General features: G+C 31.7%; 1 protein-coding gene across 1 annotated transcript; it reads left to right on the forward strand.

The window, feature by feature from the left end:
• Positions 1-74: 74 nt before the first annotated feature.
• LOC134269600 (uncharacterized) lies at positions 75-19,179 on the forward strand. Its single transcript, XM_062751802.1, has 9 exons — positions 75-313; positions 1,067-1,256; positions 3,199-3,256; positions 5,822-5,958; positions 6,257-6,460; positions 6,701-6,943; positions 7,127-7,226; positions 14,403-14,528; positions 17,732-19,179. Exons 2-9 carry the CDS (start codon positions 1,083-1,085, stop codon positions 19,048-19,050), a joined length of 2,361 nt encoding a protein of 786 aa, XP_062607786.1. The 5' UTR covers positions 75-313; positions 1,067-1,082; the 3' UTR covers positions 19,051-19,179.
• Positions 19,180-19,564: the final 385 nt, after the last annotated feature.

Genomic DNA, 19,564 nt, shown 5'->3' on the forward strand with positions numbered 1-19,564 from the left:
ATCTTACTGTGTCGGCAAAATTTTTACTGTGTGCATTAAATTTGAATCGTTATTAAACTCAGTATCATATGCTATGTAAGTGCTTTATATTCATTAAAACATTGCATTGTGATCTTTTGAAAAAATACCCCACAATAAATATTTAAATCACACGTTCATTCAAGATGTCGACCCTAGCAGAGGATTTTCTGGGTGCACAAAGTAAACCCTGAATACCCAAGTCCAGCCATTTAAAACCTGAAAAAAATATGACAAGGATCTAAAAATAAATCAGGTTATGTTATGTTACCAAATTCAAGAAAAGAAAGTACAGGTAAGATATGCAATCCATTTATGTCAATTATTGTGAAATATTTATATCTCTTCATATAATTTTCAGTGTACTTTCAATATTACACGGCATTATAGTAATCATTGCATGTTTGCTGCATGTGAATGTCGTTGGGTGTAGCCTTGTTTTAAACTAAAGCAAGCTGTGTGTAATAAATGTACAATAAATCTTTAACAAAATCTTTTATTAAGATTGTTTGCATTGTGTTACTTGAAATGCACAGGGAGGTGGTGGGGTTCATTTGGTGAAAACATTTAAAAATTAAAAAAGGTTTCATAAATAACATTTATTCTTTTTTAATCAGAAGATTAATAATGTATTTTAATTAAATACATATATAAAGTATAGATTTGTTTCATTATAACCATTCAAATAGAGCAGCTTCATTACATCCTTTGATCCGCACATAAATACCACTTGTCAGACGGTCCACAAGAGTGGATCAAAGAATCGTATTTACCAGACTCATTTATTTTTTTTAAAGCTGCCCAGTTTCACGATTTGTTTTCTTATCATCAAGTTCTCTTGTTATATTCCTGATTTTATCTGAAGAAGTTTTCTTTTTAAAATTTGTTTTTCGGAAGGTATTTGAAATTAATACTCTTATCTGTGTTATGTGACACTTCGCGAAGGAATCCTTCGGCGGGGTAAATGAGATATTTTGATTTAGTGTATACATGTATATATGTTTATATGATTGATAAAAGTTTGAAACAAATTACATTTTATATATAGATTTAAGACAATCACCATGATGTTTAGAACTGTCTGTGGATGTTACCTATCTTTGCTTTTACAACTTATGACCTTGACGAATTTATGTGAGGGAGTATTTAAAAATATGCACTTCCTTCCTGTGTTTGGCGGAGAAGGACTGGGCGATTACTGTGAAAGCACTTTGCATAATTTCAACTGCAGTGTTGGCGTAAGTATTTTATCAACATGTTTATTACCCTATCATTGAAGATCGAGGGTAAGGTTTTGATTGATTGATTGTTTATAGTTTAACATCCCTCTTGAAATTTTTTCACTCATATGGAGACGCCACTTCATGCCAGTGGAGAGCTGCAAATTTTGTACTATACTCGGCATTCAGGGCCCTTGAGCACGGAGGGATCTTTTTTATGCCAGTACCTACTGCGACACAGTACCTCTGTTGGCACCTGATCCCACCTCTGATGTTTCAGAGGTCCGTGTTTGCTCTGCTCTTATTTTGTATATTGTTTAATGGACGTTGAGATTGAATACTGTTCGTTATCTCCATATCCTTCTTATACGGTCTTATCCGAATGACCAGTCTATATGTCTCACAGTGGGATTCAAACCCACGATGTTAGGATCAACTACTTATTTCGCGAGGTAAGGTTTTGTCAGTTTTTCTATCATTTAACTGTTTGTACGTCAAACAAAACTTGCCCTTAACTTTTAATTGGATAGAGCTTTAATATTCAGGAGTGCATTCCTTGTAACAAGTCCATTTTTGGACAAACATATATGACCCTTTGACTGTGGCATGTGATCGATTAGTGCTAGGGCTTCCTTACTTCACATTTGTATTCTTGCAACAAGACGTTCATTGGCCATATATTTTGGCTAAATAACCCTGGCCATTGTGTTTTGCTTACTTTAATAAAAAAAGAACTTTTACCATAATTTTGAAAATTTGATGCTAGAACTTTCATATTTCATAGATGCATTCTTTGTTAATAGATATTACACATGTAGTTGTGCAACAACATTTTCATCTCTTTGCATTTGAGAACTTCGCCATGAGCCTATAAAGGATCGATAATGTTGAAAAACACATCTTGTTTTCCTTGTTATTAAACATATTTTAATAGCAAAGTCTATGCATTCATAATACAAAAAAAATATTTATTGTTTAAAACAAAACAAATGTTCTATTTTGTCATAGCTTGACTTCTTCCTGCAAGTTTGTATGATAAATGATTGTAAGAATGAAACTCATTTCACCACTTTTTTAAGTCTAAAGGATCCATGCATAATATTCTAATAACTGAAATATTTATGCATTGACAGATTTATTTGAAAATGATTCAAAAAAATCAAAAATATACATTAACTTGTAGATAAAAAAGAAAACATTAAGTCATAAATACATGTACGAATGTATGTTGAACATGTTGGATATTTGGTACATGTACTTCAAAAGATCATGATATGTATTAAAAAGATATGTTAACAGTGATTCTCTCGCAGTGCAGCCTATGGCGAAAGTTTAATTTTCTTAATGCATGTTAAATTCCAAGATATATTCTAAAATATTGTTTTTGAAAGAAAAGACTTATTTCAATGAAGTACCTGTGAAAATATGAAAACCCACGAACCAGGGTTAAAATTTGATAAACCTTTGCAAAAATGTGTCAACTCGATGGTCAAGAAAAAAAGGTAAAAATATATTGATACCAAAAGAAAGGATTTGTAACAAGGAATACATGTACACATGTGAAATGCAGCTTGAATAAAAAAAAATAAGGACAAGGTTAAAGTTTCTGCAGATAAAATGACAGACGGACGGAAAAGGGCAAAAATTATAAACACAGAAATCCTCATTTATAGGGGCATAACAAAAGAAACAAACACGAAATAAATAAACGAACGAAAATCAACATAGATTACGATTATTAGAATTGATTTTCCTTTTTCTACTTTTACTAACAGAAATAAATATAAACATTAAAATGTATTCATTTATTGCTGGTAGGGAAATTAACATTGCAGCCATTACAGAAAAAACATAACCCTCTTACATAATCTTATGCGGGAAAGGCATATATATTCATCAAGATCTGTAATAGCCGCAGAAAAATTCATAATGCATTACATATTATATATTCTATTTTTAGCCCAAAAAAGGCATAGAGGGAGATACTGCACTTGATTGCAAAATGAAAAGACAGAAAGGTATAATATATATCTTCATCTATCTTCATTTCTTATTTTACGTAAGTAATTAATAAGCACTTCTGGTCAAAATGTGACGATCATTTAAGTTGTTGATGTTGATTTTTGTTTGTTTGTTTGTTTTTTTTTCTAAGTTTGTCTAGCTAAACTTTTAAAAAATTTATATTTATGTTAATGACAACATTTTTTCAGATGGCTTTAAAATTCCACCAATTATGAGAAAACTATCTATTTTTTGGAGACCTAATTATGTTAGTTTTATTTAAACATTAAATATGAACATGTTTTTATTAACTTTATTCTTTATTTTTATATCATATATAACTTACATTGACTTCAGTGTATATGCCAAGTTTAGGGAAAATCCACAGTCCAGGTATATTTAAGGGACCGTCTCAAAATGCAGTTACATTTACTATAGTATTATATATTATGAAATTGCCAATTTTTCGCACTTAAAAGCAAGTCATACAAATACTACAATAGACGTTTTCTTAAAAGTTCTAGTATATAATGAATAATACTTTATATTGTACCGGTATATGATATGTGTAGATCATGTCAGTCAGCAGCTCTTAGGTTCATTATTAGACATCAAGACACAAGTCAATGGTGATTTGACCAATATTTAATGATAGAAATAATATACAGTGGAGCCTCATGTGGGACAGGATTTTTGATATTTTCACGAGTGCGAAGCACGAGTGAAAATACAAAAAAAAAAATCCTGTTTCACGAGTAAAATAAATTCCATATTCAACTACAAAACATTAAATTTTCTGTTTCTTAGATTTAAAAAAAAAAACTTTGATTTTTCCTTTGCTTTTGTCTTTTTGTAATACAGTCATAGGCTCTTGACGTCCTAGTTGAGCTGTTGAAACATCATAGCTATATTAGGTGATTTTAACTGTAAACATGGATTTAACAACATATTTTTGGTAATTTTGACAGTTTTATTCGCTGTCAGAATGGTTTATTTATTTCTATCTATCTTATATTAGGTCAAGGAAGATTTTTTATTACATCAATCTTCGTTTTGGGAAGGAAAATCGAAAGTTTTCCCGCACTTCTGATATTCGTCACACTGTGACAGGATATCATTTTGATATCCTTTCACACTGTGACAGGATATCATTTTTATTCAATGAATAAATTTCAGTATTTCACGGGTAAAATGTAATAAAAACCTGAAATAAATTCATTATAATGAATAAACATTTTCAAATCCTTACTGACTTTACTTTCAATTACAAATATAATAAGAAATATTTTAACTGGGCAGACTTTATGAATCAGCTACCATAATTTGTCCTCAAGTACAGTGTTATGATTTTTTTAAAAAATAAAGTTAAGATATGTCACTGGTCAGCTTTGTTGAAAACCTCTTACTTCAAAACTATTTATTATAATTTAATTTTTATGACATATTTAAATTCAACTATGTAAAATGTTCAACATTCAATGGAAAAAAACTGCCCAAAAACCACAAAGAAGCATTAGATTTTTGAGGGACTATTTCTTCTGGTGAAAGGATATTTAGCAGCTAAAAAATTCTACAAATCTGCACATTAATTAAATTTAATATCTTGGAACTTTAGTCTTGCTACTTTGACTCAGAGAATATCTTCCGCTATGATATGCTAGAAATCTAATATAAGTCTCAATATATATATTTTGAACAAATTTTTCACCTTCCCTCGGCAAATTTGCTGAGAAATGAAGATCTTTTAAAGTAGTCAAGATGAAATATACACCTTTTCTATCATGAAAATCACTTCTTTTGACCAACATCTCAAAATAAACATCTCTAAACCCCACTATTTCTTTCATTATTTTAAACTACTCAATACTTTGATTGATCAGCACTAAGGTCGTAAAAAAATTTATACAAGATTTTTAATAGTCAAGACATGTTACTTTATAGTGCATAAAGGTCACACAATAATTTACGCGCATTAATTTGCAAGATTTGTTCAATAAAAAATATTACTCAATCTATTTTACGTAAAATAAGATTATATTTTTTGCCATGGTTACACCTGATAATGATAACCTTTATCACATATGATAAAGGTTATAGTAATTAACCAAAGAGTTAAATTTAAGTGCAAAAAGGACACTTTAATCGTACCGTAGCTCAATTAGATGCACACTGACCCCCTATTTTCTCTGCGATTTTGAGTTAAACTATATGAGAATTTATCGAAAATATACTTCTCTAATTTCCTTGATTCCTGGAGAAAAATGCTGACTGACGTTTTTCATACTAATTGTTAGTCAATTATTTATTCACTGAATTGACGACTGATTATTCAGTTATTTTCCGATCATGACAAGAAAAGAAGCACACGGCGGGTGTTACCGATCAGCAGGGGATGCTCACTCCTCCATGACACATGGTCCATGAGAAGGAATATCTGAGAGAATCAGCGATTCATCTGTCATCAATAAAATAAAAAGTCATTATTAATGCAAGGGAAGGGGAAAACCTCAGATTTTTAATCTGATGTTTTAATACAGTCGAAAGTTGCTTAACATTTATATTGTATGCAATTCCATTTTCAGATCCAGGTGGAATTTCATTGACGTTTAGCAGTAACAACCAATCGATGGCCGGTGATTATGAGTTTGATACACAATATAGACTGCTTGACTTTTCTAAATACACTTATTCCAGCTCTGATAGTGATAAAAATTATCAGGTAAATTATTGTAAATATTTCATTTCTTTATTCATCTTTGAATATTTTTGCTGAGATATATATTTAGCTCTGTCCAATTCATTCAAGTTTGATTCTTTGTTAAAAGGATATTTCCTCCCTTTCACTACGGTTTCACTGCGGTAGATTAGCATTTTTTCGCGACATTAGGAAATATCATGACACGTCAGTCAAAGATGGCAATAATTTGAAACAATCGTTAAAAGTATCCCAGTTTCTTTTTTTAAAAAAAATTGTAGACAATATAGGTCACCAGGATAATTTATGTAATCCTTTACAGAGAAATTTGAGTTTCCCTTGTTTTATGGGATTCCGACATGAACCGTGCTTATCTGCTGAATACAAAGTGTACTCTGCTTCCATCACATCAGAATCGAGCTTATCCATGTTAAACACAAGTTTTGAAGAAATAGCGTGTTCACAAAGTACTTACAATATCACGTCGTATAACGTTTCTGGTATGTATAATTTCTTCCTATGTAAAGTCCGGTGTTGTTGACTTCTCAAACTTTAATGTAAAAACTTAAAGTTAAAAAAACATTTTGGTTCCTGTATTTATCTTAGCTGTTGGTTTTGAAAGAAGGTGGTAAAAAGTATTTTGTATGCATTTTTTTATTTAAAATCTATCAAGCAATGCAAAGAATGACATGTTGCCATGTGGGTGTTTCTCGTGCTTGTTCTTGCCTTTTGAATATTTCATTTGCTGCAATGGTCAATATGATAGCTATTTTTTTCAGTTAACTTTAAAGATTCATGGAAATCCACGATAGCTGTTGCTTTCTCTCCTTGGGAAAAAGACGTCTCATTTGTGTTTGACCCTGTTCCTGATGCTGTAACATTCCAAATGTACAACGTTTCGCTAATTGATGCATATAATAACACATTGTATAGGAATCAGCGTATTTTCAAGGAACAACCAACTCAGAATGTCTTTCTGGACGTAGAGGATGGAATTTATTATATATTAGTAGGTCAATATGCAGGGAAAACTTGAATAAGACAACACTGTACAAACAACAAACTTGATGAGGACAATTTACTTAGAAATTATAGCAGTTTTCTCTGAAACATTGAATAGTATTAGAATTCAGGAAATAATGGTATAAACATGATGAAATTTGACTTATCAAATAAAATTTCTGTTTTGTAGATAGAGGTGAATACTACAGATGATAACTGTCCAATGAGTTGTAGATACACAAGGTCTCACAGTTTCATAGTTGGAAATTTTCAACCATTACAAGTTAGAGGTACATGCATACATAAATCCAAAACTTATTAATTTATCTTCTCAAATCTTTTACCTGAATTTTAACTCTTAAAGAATATTTATAAAATTAATGTTCATTTGATAATCACAAATAATTTAACTGAAGTCTTTAAATTAACACGTAAATAATAAAAAAGTAAGCTTGTATTAATATTATCTGGATATCTAAATGCGTGATACACGTATCAGGCAATGCATGTACTGTTAGTCGATATGTTTGCAATGTATACATCATTAAGTAAAAATAAAATCTAGTTGACTGCCGTCATGAGAAAAGGGCCCTTAAGGTCAAATTTTCATAAAATGATTTTTTGGTGAATTTTCATAGCCGGACTTTTTCTGAATGCAAATATGCATAAATTTTTAAAATATCTCATTTTTTCAGTATTTTATGAGCATTTTAGTGAGGCGGTCCAAAAACAACTCACTGAAAACGTAATGACGTCGCATGCGTCTAATTCATTTTTCAGAAATTCTTAAAATTACGTTACATGTGAATTTAAATAACCTTAATCGTTTTGAGAATTTAAAACTTGAGAAAGTATTTTTTTTTCCAAGCGACCAGTATGTAACTATTCCTAAGTAATTTCGTATATAATTATTATTTTTATACTATTTAAGAGCAGATCTAGTTATTTCGTAAAAGGGGGGGGGGGGTTCTAGACAGAATCTAGGAATAGTTTACACATGTAACATAATCAGTAGGGAAATAATATTTGTTTAAATCCATACAAATTATTCTTTTTATATAATAATAAAAACAATCTAATTCAATTTATAAAATATATAAAGCACTCGGAAAATAAAAGATTAAAGGAAATATATACAGAGAGAGAATCCCATGCAGAATGGCACCGTGCGCAAAACGGGGCACCCCCTTGCAAAAAGCACATAGATCCCGATATTAAAAAAATTCATATGAGTCAGCATTCACTCACCAACACATACGCACGTAACTTTATTCCCTATAACTGTTACGATAGGATGAAAAACACCATGTATTTTCTATATCATCGAAAAATTCAATTGGAAAATAAATTCAGATATGCCAAGATATATAAACTTTGAAAACGTTTATTCCGTTTATAAAAACTCATGAATAAAAAAAAAATACTATACGTTCGCTACTTCCATGCAAGCTGATTTCAAAACTTTAGTTTTTGAATATTTTATTTAAAATATTTAAAGCTCTAAGGTTCCATTGTTTAAAAAAAAATCATTTTTTCGCATGTCTTAATTATGGAGTAGAAACATAGTTAGTAGGCAAACACTAGTAATGCCTAGGTCACATTTCCCGGCCGGTAGCCGTAGACCGGTGGTAATCGGTAGTAATCCAAGGTGTTAACGATGTCTCAAAATCGTTCCACACCGGCCATGTAGTCCTTAAAGTATCAGTCACATAATCCAGCGATGGGTATACGACGGACAACCAATGCGTTTTATGAGAAAAATGGCGTGGTTCCCGGCCGGACTTACAAAGGCCCAGCGATGCATTGCTAATCATAAAACGATTTTCCAGGATAATCGGCCGATGTATGTTACATCGCTCATACATTGGTGAACATTGTTCGTAAATCGGTCGACTACGGTCGAACATCGACCGATGATCGGTCGTTATCTGTTGAACACCACTAAACTCTTCGATGACCTCAGATTCAACGGATATTGGCCGATGCTCGGCCATACATCGGCCGATCCTTAAAAGATGTTTTAATGGTGGGTTGCCGATGAGGAGCGATGTAAGGCATCTTTGGAGACATCGCTGAATTTTAACTAAGAATTATTTCCTACCGATGACCCCACCGATTCGCAAAATGGCCTCAGTCACCGTCCGATCACTAGTGGTGCCCGGCCGGCAACCACGCCATTTTCATCAAAAAACGCATCGGTTCCTCATCGTAAACCCCATCGTTGGATAATGTGACTTATACTTAAAGGATTTTCATATAAATGGTTTATATACTGTACCTTAAGTTGAAACTTTCTTTGAATTTATATCTCAAATTAAACCGTCTTTTAACTTAAGGACCCTCTCTACACAAGTACAAACTTTTTTTGGACATTGAGAAAAATATATTGTATTAAGGAGTTATTATTGAGGTTATCTATTTAATTTTCAATGTATGGTGCGTGGCATTTACACCCGGGAAAACTGTTTAAAGACAGCACAATTTTAGTAAATAGAAATCATTGTTAATTACTTCAATAGTAAAAAATACATGTTAATAAAACGTTCAGTTAATTTATCTTGACCTTTTAAAATGTTAAGAAACACTTGAATTGATTACACATTGAGTAATATATTGTAAATTGCAATTTTTTAGAATTTAGATCTAAGGGCAGATCATTCTAACTGCAGAAAAATACCTTAGAATCATAACTCTTTAGTGTGCAGTGTAGAGAGGGTTCTTAAGTATACCACAATTAAAATCGTTTACAAATTTTTCCGCACCTTATCATTTTTTTTTAATTTTGTGGCACCTGTACCCTGTTTAACTTGAACACAACATTTGTATATTTTTTTCCAAAGGCCGCTACTATGATCTGAAAAAAATGATTTATGTATATTGTATGATATAATCAAAAGGGATGGTGAATTGTGCTTGACTTTTCTTAGCTGCAGATCTGTAACGTTATGGTTTCACATATTTGTCTTTGACCATGGTCAAAGACAAATATGTAAAAACATAATGCTACAGATTTGTAGCTAGACTTTTCTGTGCGAAATTAAAGTTCCATTAAAATTTTGACGAAATCTATTTGAAACTGAAACTGAATAAATACTAATATATTTTTACGCAAGAACGACAGGCCCGTAGGAATCCATAGGTGTGTTTGTATGTGCAGGGGGGGAGCTATATTTTTTTTCAGTTGTGGGTACTTTCAACCACCAAATACTAGTATTCCTTGACAAGCAAAAAAATCTTTCAAGCGTCCATGAAAGGTTATATATTCATTTTTTCATCCGTAACTATATGGCTAATTAACTTGACACCTTATAGTTTTTTCACATTTCGATGCGATTAACTTATCAACTAATGAAATATTACGTCCAGCACACGTTCATGCTTTTTGTATAAGACGATCCTTTTCATTAAGTAATAATATACCGCTCTAATTTGACTCCCTTTCGCTTAAAACATTTATGCGAACCATTGTTTTCCTAGTTATTACTTCAAAACATACCAAACATATAAAAAAAAACCCACACATTTGACTCGTATCGTCTCCTATCCCCACGCACTCATTTGAAAATAATGGGGGGGGGCAGCCAGAAAAGAAATAAATTTATCTTTAAAAAACTACTCAACCAAAAAAGGGGGAGGGGGTTATCGAAACTCGAATCCAATTTCGCCGTTGGGGAGGGGGGGTAGGTTCAATCTTCCTTCAGTATCAAATTTTTAAATCTAACATAACACACTGCCTTATTCATTTGAAGTGCACGAATTTGACTATGCCGCAACAAAAAGTGTGTATGTGTGTGTGTGGAGGGGGCGGACTTTCAATGTAGCTTCCCCCGTTGCTACTTGCGTGGACTGTAATGGCCAATATTTTCTTTAAAAGTAGAAATATTTGTGTTTGTTTATTAATTCTTTTCCGTAGAGTCATGTTACATGTAGGATTATGATATACTAGTAAAGTCTTAGCTCGATTTTAACGAAACGTAAAGAAATTAATGTCGATAGAGATATGCGGGGTATTTTGATACATGTATTAGATTTGAAGATTTCAACGCCGAACGTGACATATATATTTCAAATCATTTTCATAACTTTTGAAAAGTACACTCACAACCACTTGTAACTTATACTTTTTGCTCTATCTATAGAAATGTATTCTTAATACATGTACCCATATACATCTGACATTAGCCAGAAATTCGTACGTCTTTTCGCTTACTGTAATCTATATATATATTTTCTTTTGGTTTATAAATACCCCCGGTATCCTCATTCAAAATATCACTGTCGATACAATATTGTTAATTCCAACAACATTGGGTATAATGCTTTTGGGAGAAGTCTACCATAGCTGTATTTAATTTCTTAACAAATTGCAATACAGGTTCGAGTGGGATTTCATTCAATCATTTCATCGGAATAATTTTAGAAATTTGAAAACAATAGTAATTTTTATCATACAATGCCTTTGAATGTAGTTATTTGATCATTTTAAATTTGGTTTTCCAAATATTTTTAGCCAAATTTTTGTAGCATCCCCATCCTCCGTATCCCCCCTTTCCCTTTCCCCTTTTTTCCCTTAGCATGTTTTATTACTGTTAATTTATAAAAAAAAATATTGTTGATGTAGAAGGTCTCCCAGTATTTTTATTCAATCAAAAAGGGATTATGTTTTTACCTTGAACTTTAACCGGTCTTTTAATTCGGAGGTTATTTTGGCTTGTCTACTTACCCCCCCCCCCTTTTTTTTTATTACACACTTTAAAATCGACAGTTCACCGAAGGCTGGCTATCGGGGTACATCAGTAAGATTAACTATGGATTAAAAGTAAAATGGCTAAATACATTTTAAATTATGATACATAAGTAGCGCTTATATGAACGGTAATTACTATATGTGCAAAGATCTCTCACTCGCTCTTTCTTTCTTTCTCTGAAAAAAAATGTACATGTATATGGAATATATATTTTAATATTAAGACTTCTTATTATTTATTCAAATTTCAGCATTTGTAAATTGCCCAGAAAACAAATATGCAGCAGCTTCAATTTAGTCATGCATAGACATCGTTTTAATCGCTGTTCCTGTGTTCCACAGCAATATGTGCATGTCCAATGTTCCGTATATCAACAAGTTAAATACTTTAACAAAATTATGATTAATTTTACGTACTTAATAGTAAAAATATCATATACCTATTAAAAATATCTGCATCAAAGAACTATATGCGGTATATTGCATATATTTGCCCCCACAAAAGTCAAATTTTGAAAACTTCCTGAAATGAGCTGAATTTAATAAATTGTATGTGAAATATAAATTATCAGAAAATATTATAGTGTCAAAGCAGTATATCTTTACAATTTTTGTTTTTATAACGTCACAAACTAGTCTGATTTTTTATCATGTTTTAGAAACAGGACATAATGGACAAAATTTCAACAATTTTAGCTTTAAAATTTATAGAGCACAAGTTTGTTCAGGAATAACATTGACATATTTCATTGATATTATCATTCTACATATTATATCAAAATATTGATCCTGAACACACATGCGCTCGGTGACTTTTACTCAAAATATCGACAAAATATGTACATTTTTCTGTAAAATTCATAAACAACTGAAATTTACGTCATGTTTGTGACGTCATTATGTACATATGACATCATTACTTATGAAAATATTCAGTGCTTCGAAGTCAGCATATACTCCACTGTTTAAGAACTTAATTAAATATATCTCCATCAAAGTTTGATTTGTGGGGCAGATATTGGTTATTACCGAATAAAGTTCTTTCAGATTTTTGAAACACTTTGAAATTCAATTTTATTTCTTGTTCACAAAATGCAGTCAACAAAATTACTTGCGTGTTTACAATAACGAGACTTTGACGTCGTTTTCTGAGCATTGTGACGTCAAAAGATAAGGGCTTTTTTCTCATGACGGCAGTCAGTTATTTTAGAATGCAAGGGAGTCCAGAGTCCGTGGCAGAGAAAAAAAAGCAATATATATTAATGGCTATCAAATTTCTACTTTAGACTGAATCAAAGCATTATTAATTTCTAGTCATCTTGGAGGCACGACTTATATATATTGCGGAATTACAGGTTGTTAGCTCATCTCAGTTAGCTCATTATTGCTATCTGTTTTCGTTCTTCGCCGTGCGTCGTCCATCGTGCGTTCGTATTTAAACATTTTCAGCTTCCTCTCTACGACCTACCAAACAATTTCAACCAATGCTATCGTATCAATGAATACATCTATTTGGAGATAAAATTGAGAATTCCATGCCCCCCCCCCCCCCCCCCCCGAGCCAGCTGAGGGTTGGGGTGAAATCCACTAAATTTGATGCAATGCTTCTCGTATGCATCAAGCAGTCAAACTGTTAGCATGATTGTAATAAGCAATGGGTCCTTTACAAAAATTGTGAATTTCATGGCCCAAGGATCAGGGGTTCTAATGCTAGGGTTGGGCATTAAAGATTACATGTAAATAGTGAACATGCATTATTTCCATTCTATATATGTTTAACAAGACTGCCTCTTCCGCAATTGTGAAATTCATGGTGTCAGAACGGGTCTTTATTGTTATATAGTGAAAATGCATATTAAATTGCTGGAAAATCTCTGCTCCTGAGTATTAAACAAACTAAGTACACACTTATGATGAGCAGGAGTGCCTCTTTCAGAATTTATGTTGAACAAGACTTTCTCTTCCATAATTATGAATTTCATAGTTATTTGAACGGTTAAGGTCAGACGAGACGTTCCTGAAAATCTGTTTTGTTTATCTTCGAAATGTATGAAAAATTTTCAAAATTTTAATAACATTATGATTTTTAAAGCAGTTTCTAAACGTTTTTAAAACATTCAAACACTTAAAACTTTGAAATTCGAAAATTATTTTTCTTCCCCAAAGGATTATGTAAGAAAAACTACCCCTGGTATCTCGCAGAAATGCCAGGTAAGGTACCTCAAATTTTTGTTAGTAAACATGTTTAAGAAGCAATACTTCAATGACAAACTCTTAGAAAAATTCATCTATTATTAAGGAACGTCTCGTCTGTCCTTAAGAGAACATTTATTCTATAACACAAAATGTACTTTGAAAATTCATAGATTTAATAATATGTAGACTTGTATAAAATAGATGAATAAAAATGAGACAAAAGTAACTTATCTTTCTATATATTCTTCAAAGGTCAACCAGATCAATATGAGGCTTACATTAACAACAGAGAGTTAAATAAATAGTTAATTTGATCGTTAATAGTTTCATAGTAATAGTAATATATGGGGGGAAATGCATGTACATGTAGATACTAAGATCAATTATTTTGTTGACCCTAATCATACAATTTTTCTTGTTTATGGGCAACAAAACTTCATTTATGTACTCCGGTGACCATTAAGGCCCATATTGGCTTCCTATTTTTTCTTAAGTTAGAAAAGTGTGTCATTTCTATTATCAGGTAGAGGAGACAGCAAAGACCCTACTGAGCTAATAAAAATGGCAGCCATTTTGATTGGTAGCGGGGTTGTTTTACTTCTGTTACTCCTTGGTATCCTTTGTTACCTTCGGCGAAAAAAAGATTACGGTATTATGAAAATTGGTGTATATTTATTACACAGCTCATAACAGTTACATGTGTCCTTGACCAATATGTAGTTACAAAAAATTGAGTAGAACGTTTATCAATTACGATCCTTTCCCGACACAAAGGGGGAGTTTCGATAAGGCTGTTTTGCGGTCCCTCGAGAAATGTTATGAAATTGTGATATGTTGTAGATAAATGTCTTATCTTCCTAAAAATATAAAAATAATTTATGCTGCACATTTTTTGGTCACGTGGAAAATCAAAGTTTAAGTATACCCCCTTCCCTTCACTTTAGGAGTAGGCATATTTAAAACGGGATACTGAAGTTTTTTCAACGTCAAATTATAAATGAAATGTGATAAATGTGAATAAAGACATCAAATAACCAATTTCTATATTAATTTTACAGAAAATTAATAAAATGTATTTTATGTGAATTTTTTTTAAATTGCAAGATTTTTCTCGTGTTTTCATTGTAACTTTTCTTTAAAAGAGGGAGAATTTAACTTATAAAACATATATATTCTGTATAGACAGAAACATTTACGAGAGGATTTTACTAACAGTTTATATTTGAACATAATAATCAATTTATAACAGTTTTCCTGTACGTAGGGAAGCAAATGTAAAAAAAAAAATAGACATGTGATAGATCAACTTTGAGTGTAATTAACTAAAGTTATAGCGCAAATTTTATTGTGAAATTATACAGTAATATTATTGAATTTAATTTTAAACCATGCTTTGAAAAACAAATAGATTTTCGTACGATTAAAGAAATGCAAGTACATATTTATATTATTTTAAAAGTATATTCAAAAGAATCGCAGTTGCAATGCTCATTGTATTTTAATGTATCAATAATATTTTTAAAAAGTCAATATATTTAATCAAGATAGTAATTATTAGTCCCCTACCGGTAAAACCAGAGGGACTACAGGTATAGTTTCCGTATCGTCTGTTTAGCTGTCCGTCCCTCTGTCTGTCAGTCTGTCCCATTTGGTTTTCCGCACTTTTCTCTATAATCGTTTGCAAACTTTTATTTGATAAACTTATCTTAAGTATTAATATGATTTTTTCCCCGAAATGCGTGTAAATATTGTGCTAAGATTTGGTAAATGAGTTAACCTCGATCAGTAAGAGATCATATTTGTATTTTGTTTCGCTTCAATGATTTTTTTTTCAGAATTATTAAATTGGAATTTACATGTTTTTTTATATTATTTAAAAAACCAGGTTATACTTGCATGTAGAAAACTATAATGGGTAATGCAACACTAACTCGAATAAATAGCCAGATGATAAAAAAAACACTTAAATAGATTGAGTGTCTCAATTTCATTCTGAATGTTAGAAGTATTTTTTAAAACAACCTAAAGATGCACATTATGTTCTCAGCAACTGAAACTAGGTACTTGCTTTACCAATTTTAGTTACATTTAGTAAGTGCTTGTCCAGATCGCAGTTCAAAATACATTTATAAATGCCAAAGATGTGTTAAATCCAAAATTCTGCAGAAACATATAAATCAATATTGAGTCTTTAAAAAATTTACGTTCCCTACTTAAATATCAACCACACGGAAAAAAAACATAACGAACCTTCTCTAGCAGATTGGATCAAGGGTTTCTATTCGAAAAAAAAGGCTAAATATGATATTTTTTCTGATATATGTTTGATTCAGAACGTTACGGAATGGACTCGTTTTCACTTCTTTCGTTCAATCAGTCAGAAAATATATGTAAGATCTGGCATCTGGACCATTTCTGGTACTGTGCAACCCTTAATGTATCATCGGTGCATGTTTAGTCAACCTTTTACTCTGAGCATTCATCAATGAAATGTAAGTCAGACCCAGCATCCGAACCAAGTCTGGTACTGTGCATCCGAAGATGCATCATGAAGCACGTCTGGTCATCAAGTACTGATAGTGGCATTGCGAAAAAAAAATTTAACTTACTTTAAAAACATTGACCTCGACACATATTAGCTTAAAACACAGCATCTGAAACCCGACAGATGACAAGGAATTTCTTGTCAAGGGACTATATGATATTAAAAAAATATCTGCTTGAAAAATATTTAACTGGACACGCAAATGCCGACGGTATTAAAAAAACTCTCCATGTTCCGTGTAGTTGAACTAAAAATATGACGTTAACATTATATGCTGGCGACGAAATAAGTATGGAAATAAAGACAGTATCCGAAAATGTATTCTATTGTTAATATTTTCGAGAATTATCTTTGATTTTAAAAAATGTGCTAGTTTTGGCTTAGTATTTTAACCTGGTGTATGATCAAGTAACCAGAAGGCTCTAATTTTAGGTATGCAAATTTTAGACAATTTTCAATTTTTGGATATGAAGTGCACACGCGACACTTATCATATTGTAAACTATTAGTGTGCAGGGTATATCTAATAACTGGGCAAAACTAGGTGAGTGTCCCTCATGCACTTCATATTCTAAAAATCGATTTATAAATGGCACCCTCTTATATTTTCCAATAGGCCTAATGTTAACGCATTTGCGGGTACATCTAAGTTTGTGTCGGATAAGGTGAGTTTATCTCATATTAACTTTTGAAATATAAATAACAAAAATTAAGATATTCATCTTAAATTCTAAACTAATTTTGAAAAAATAAATTGAAATTTATTTTTATGAAAATAAGTGGGCCGAGAAACGGCCTTATTGAAACTCCCCCTTTGCTTTATTAAAATCATTTTCTGCAAATCTGACGCAGGGAAGCTACAAACAGTTTGCAGCGATGAATAAAGCTAAAAAAACCAATGACTGTTTGTTATACAAGTCTATTATGTTGGAGATATGTAGCATGCTCAAAGTAAAAAAAATAATAATTCATGGTGTTTTGTCTTGCTGCAGGTCAAAAGCAAACAGTTATAGTTTTTTCTGAATTTGGAAACCTTAATGCTACATTGTGACAAACTTTGTAGAAAGCATTTCTGAAAACATACTTCAAATGTTGCTACTCAGTTTCAACAAACATTTTTTTGTGTTTATTTCAACAATATAACTGCAGCATTTTATTCATTCTATGATCTTTTATGACCATGTAAGCGAAACCTCTTGATTTTATTATTTAAGTTATTATGCATTATTCACTTGAAACTTCATCATAAACATCGTTCTTCAAATTTGTCTATCTTATGATTTTTTAAATATATTTCTTTATTTCAGATGTGCCAGATTTTTTTAACGGACTTCTGATTTATTCCAGTGATAGTAGAAAAACCAATACTTTAGCCAGTGAATTTGCAAAATTCTGCATGAAAAAAATGCAAATACACATTTCTTATCTGAAACCCCAAAATGACATCGTTCTAAAAGATTATACAACATGGTTCAAGAGAGAAATTGAGAGATCAAAGATAATCATCATATTCTGGACTCCAGAGTTTATTCGGGAGCAAGAAGAAGGTGGAATTACTTCCAGCCACTTAAAAACAGGTGTTAATCTAACACTGAATTTAGAACACAACGCCAATAGGAAATTGACATGTGTATATTTTAACAAATCACACAAAACATCCATCCCAAGCGGCCTTTGGTTGACAGCTCGTATATTTTTATTTCCAGAACAACTCTCTCATTTCTGTTCTTATATAAGAAAAAACAAATCAATTCGAAATTACAAAGTTACTAAAGCACTGAGACGCGCTTTTTATGATTTAAATATGAATAATAGTGCAGTCGAAACAGCCAAAGATTGTCACACCATCTCTGTAAGACATATAAATAAAAATGAAATAGAATCTGATGATGAAGATGATGTTATTTTTAATGATCGACAGCATATTTCGTGGAAATCTAAATCGTTTTGGAGGGAAAATCAACCCTTGATGGGAAGTAATGCTTCAATGACCTCGTTTTCCAATTCCCCATATGTTAAAAAGAAAGCAACTTTCATTGAGAACCCATCATTACAAGACAAAAGTAAGAGTCAAATGTCAACTGGAATATCAAAAAGGATACCAGCCATGGTACATGAACGTCCGTCTGATAGCGTTCCTACTCTGAAATTATTTGGATCAGGTACAAACAGTGAGCACAGTTATTCAAGCACAAGTCCTAGCTCTAGTATTTATAGCATATCTAGGCTACAATTAAAGACAATTCCTTCCACTTTGGAAGATAAAGATCTGCCCTCTCAATCTTCAGGTTATGAAGACTGTGAACCTATCAAAACACCACATTCGTCATATGAATCACTGAACTCTTCATGCACTTCAGCTCCACATCTTTATCAAGAATTATTACCAACTACTGAAACAGGGCAAATAAATGTACAAGACTTGGATAGCAAAGAGGCTTATCCCAATGCCAGTGTCAGAAATAGTAAAACTGTTGACGATATTGACGTTTTTCCACACTGTATGAAGTGTTTTAAAGTACCATCCAAGGAAGACAAAACTTCAGAGAGTGACAATAATGATAATTACAGTAAGTGCAGTGAAAGTATAACAAGTTTAGACATTGATACTTGTGAATTTACATAGCATCAGCCCCTAAAACGTACTAATTTCCTGATAAACTGTACCTAGAATACATTTGATTAATATATATCATTAAATTGAATGTTGCTATAAGGGAAATAATTATGTTTTTAAATGGTAGATCTACATGTTCATCTTGAAATGATATAAATTCATTAAATAATTGTACTTGTTAATTGTCTTAGTTTTTTAAAAGTATGATAGTACATCAGAGTTGCATAAGCTGACAAACTGAGAGTCACTACAAAAGATATATTCATTATATTTTGTGAACACTGTTTAGATATATTTACATTCATTGATAAAAACAAGTCACACATCTCTCTGAGTATATCTTTTAAAAGATGAGGATAAAATCTAGATATTACTACGAGCGGTGATGAAAAAGTCAAAAAAGATAGGATATAGGGTTTCAATGTTGAAGGAAATGGAGATCACGAACATTATTTAATACCAAAGTCCACAAAAATTAATACAAAATAGGAGCAGAGCAAACAAGGCCCTCTCAAACATCAGA

This window comes from Saccostrea cucullata, unplaced genomic scaffold (genome assembly GCF_032062105.1).
Source record: "Saccostrea cucullata isolate Sc308-1 unplaced genomic scaffold, CSIRO_AGI_Scuc_v1 ctg608, whole genome shotgun sequence".
Taxonomy (NCBI): domain Eukaryota; kingdom Metazoa; phylum Mollusca; class Bivalvia; order Ostreida; family Ostreidae; genus Saccostrea; species Saccostrea cuccullata.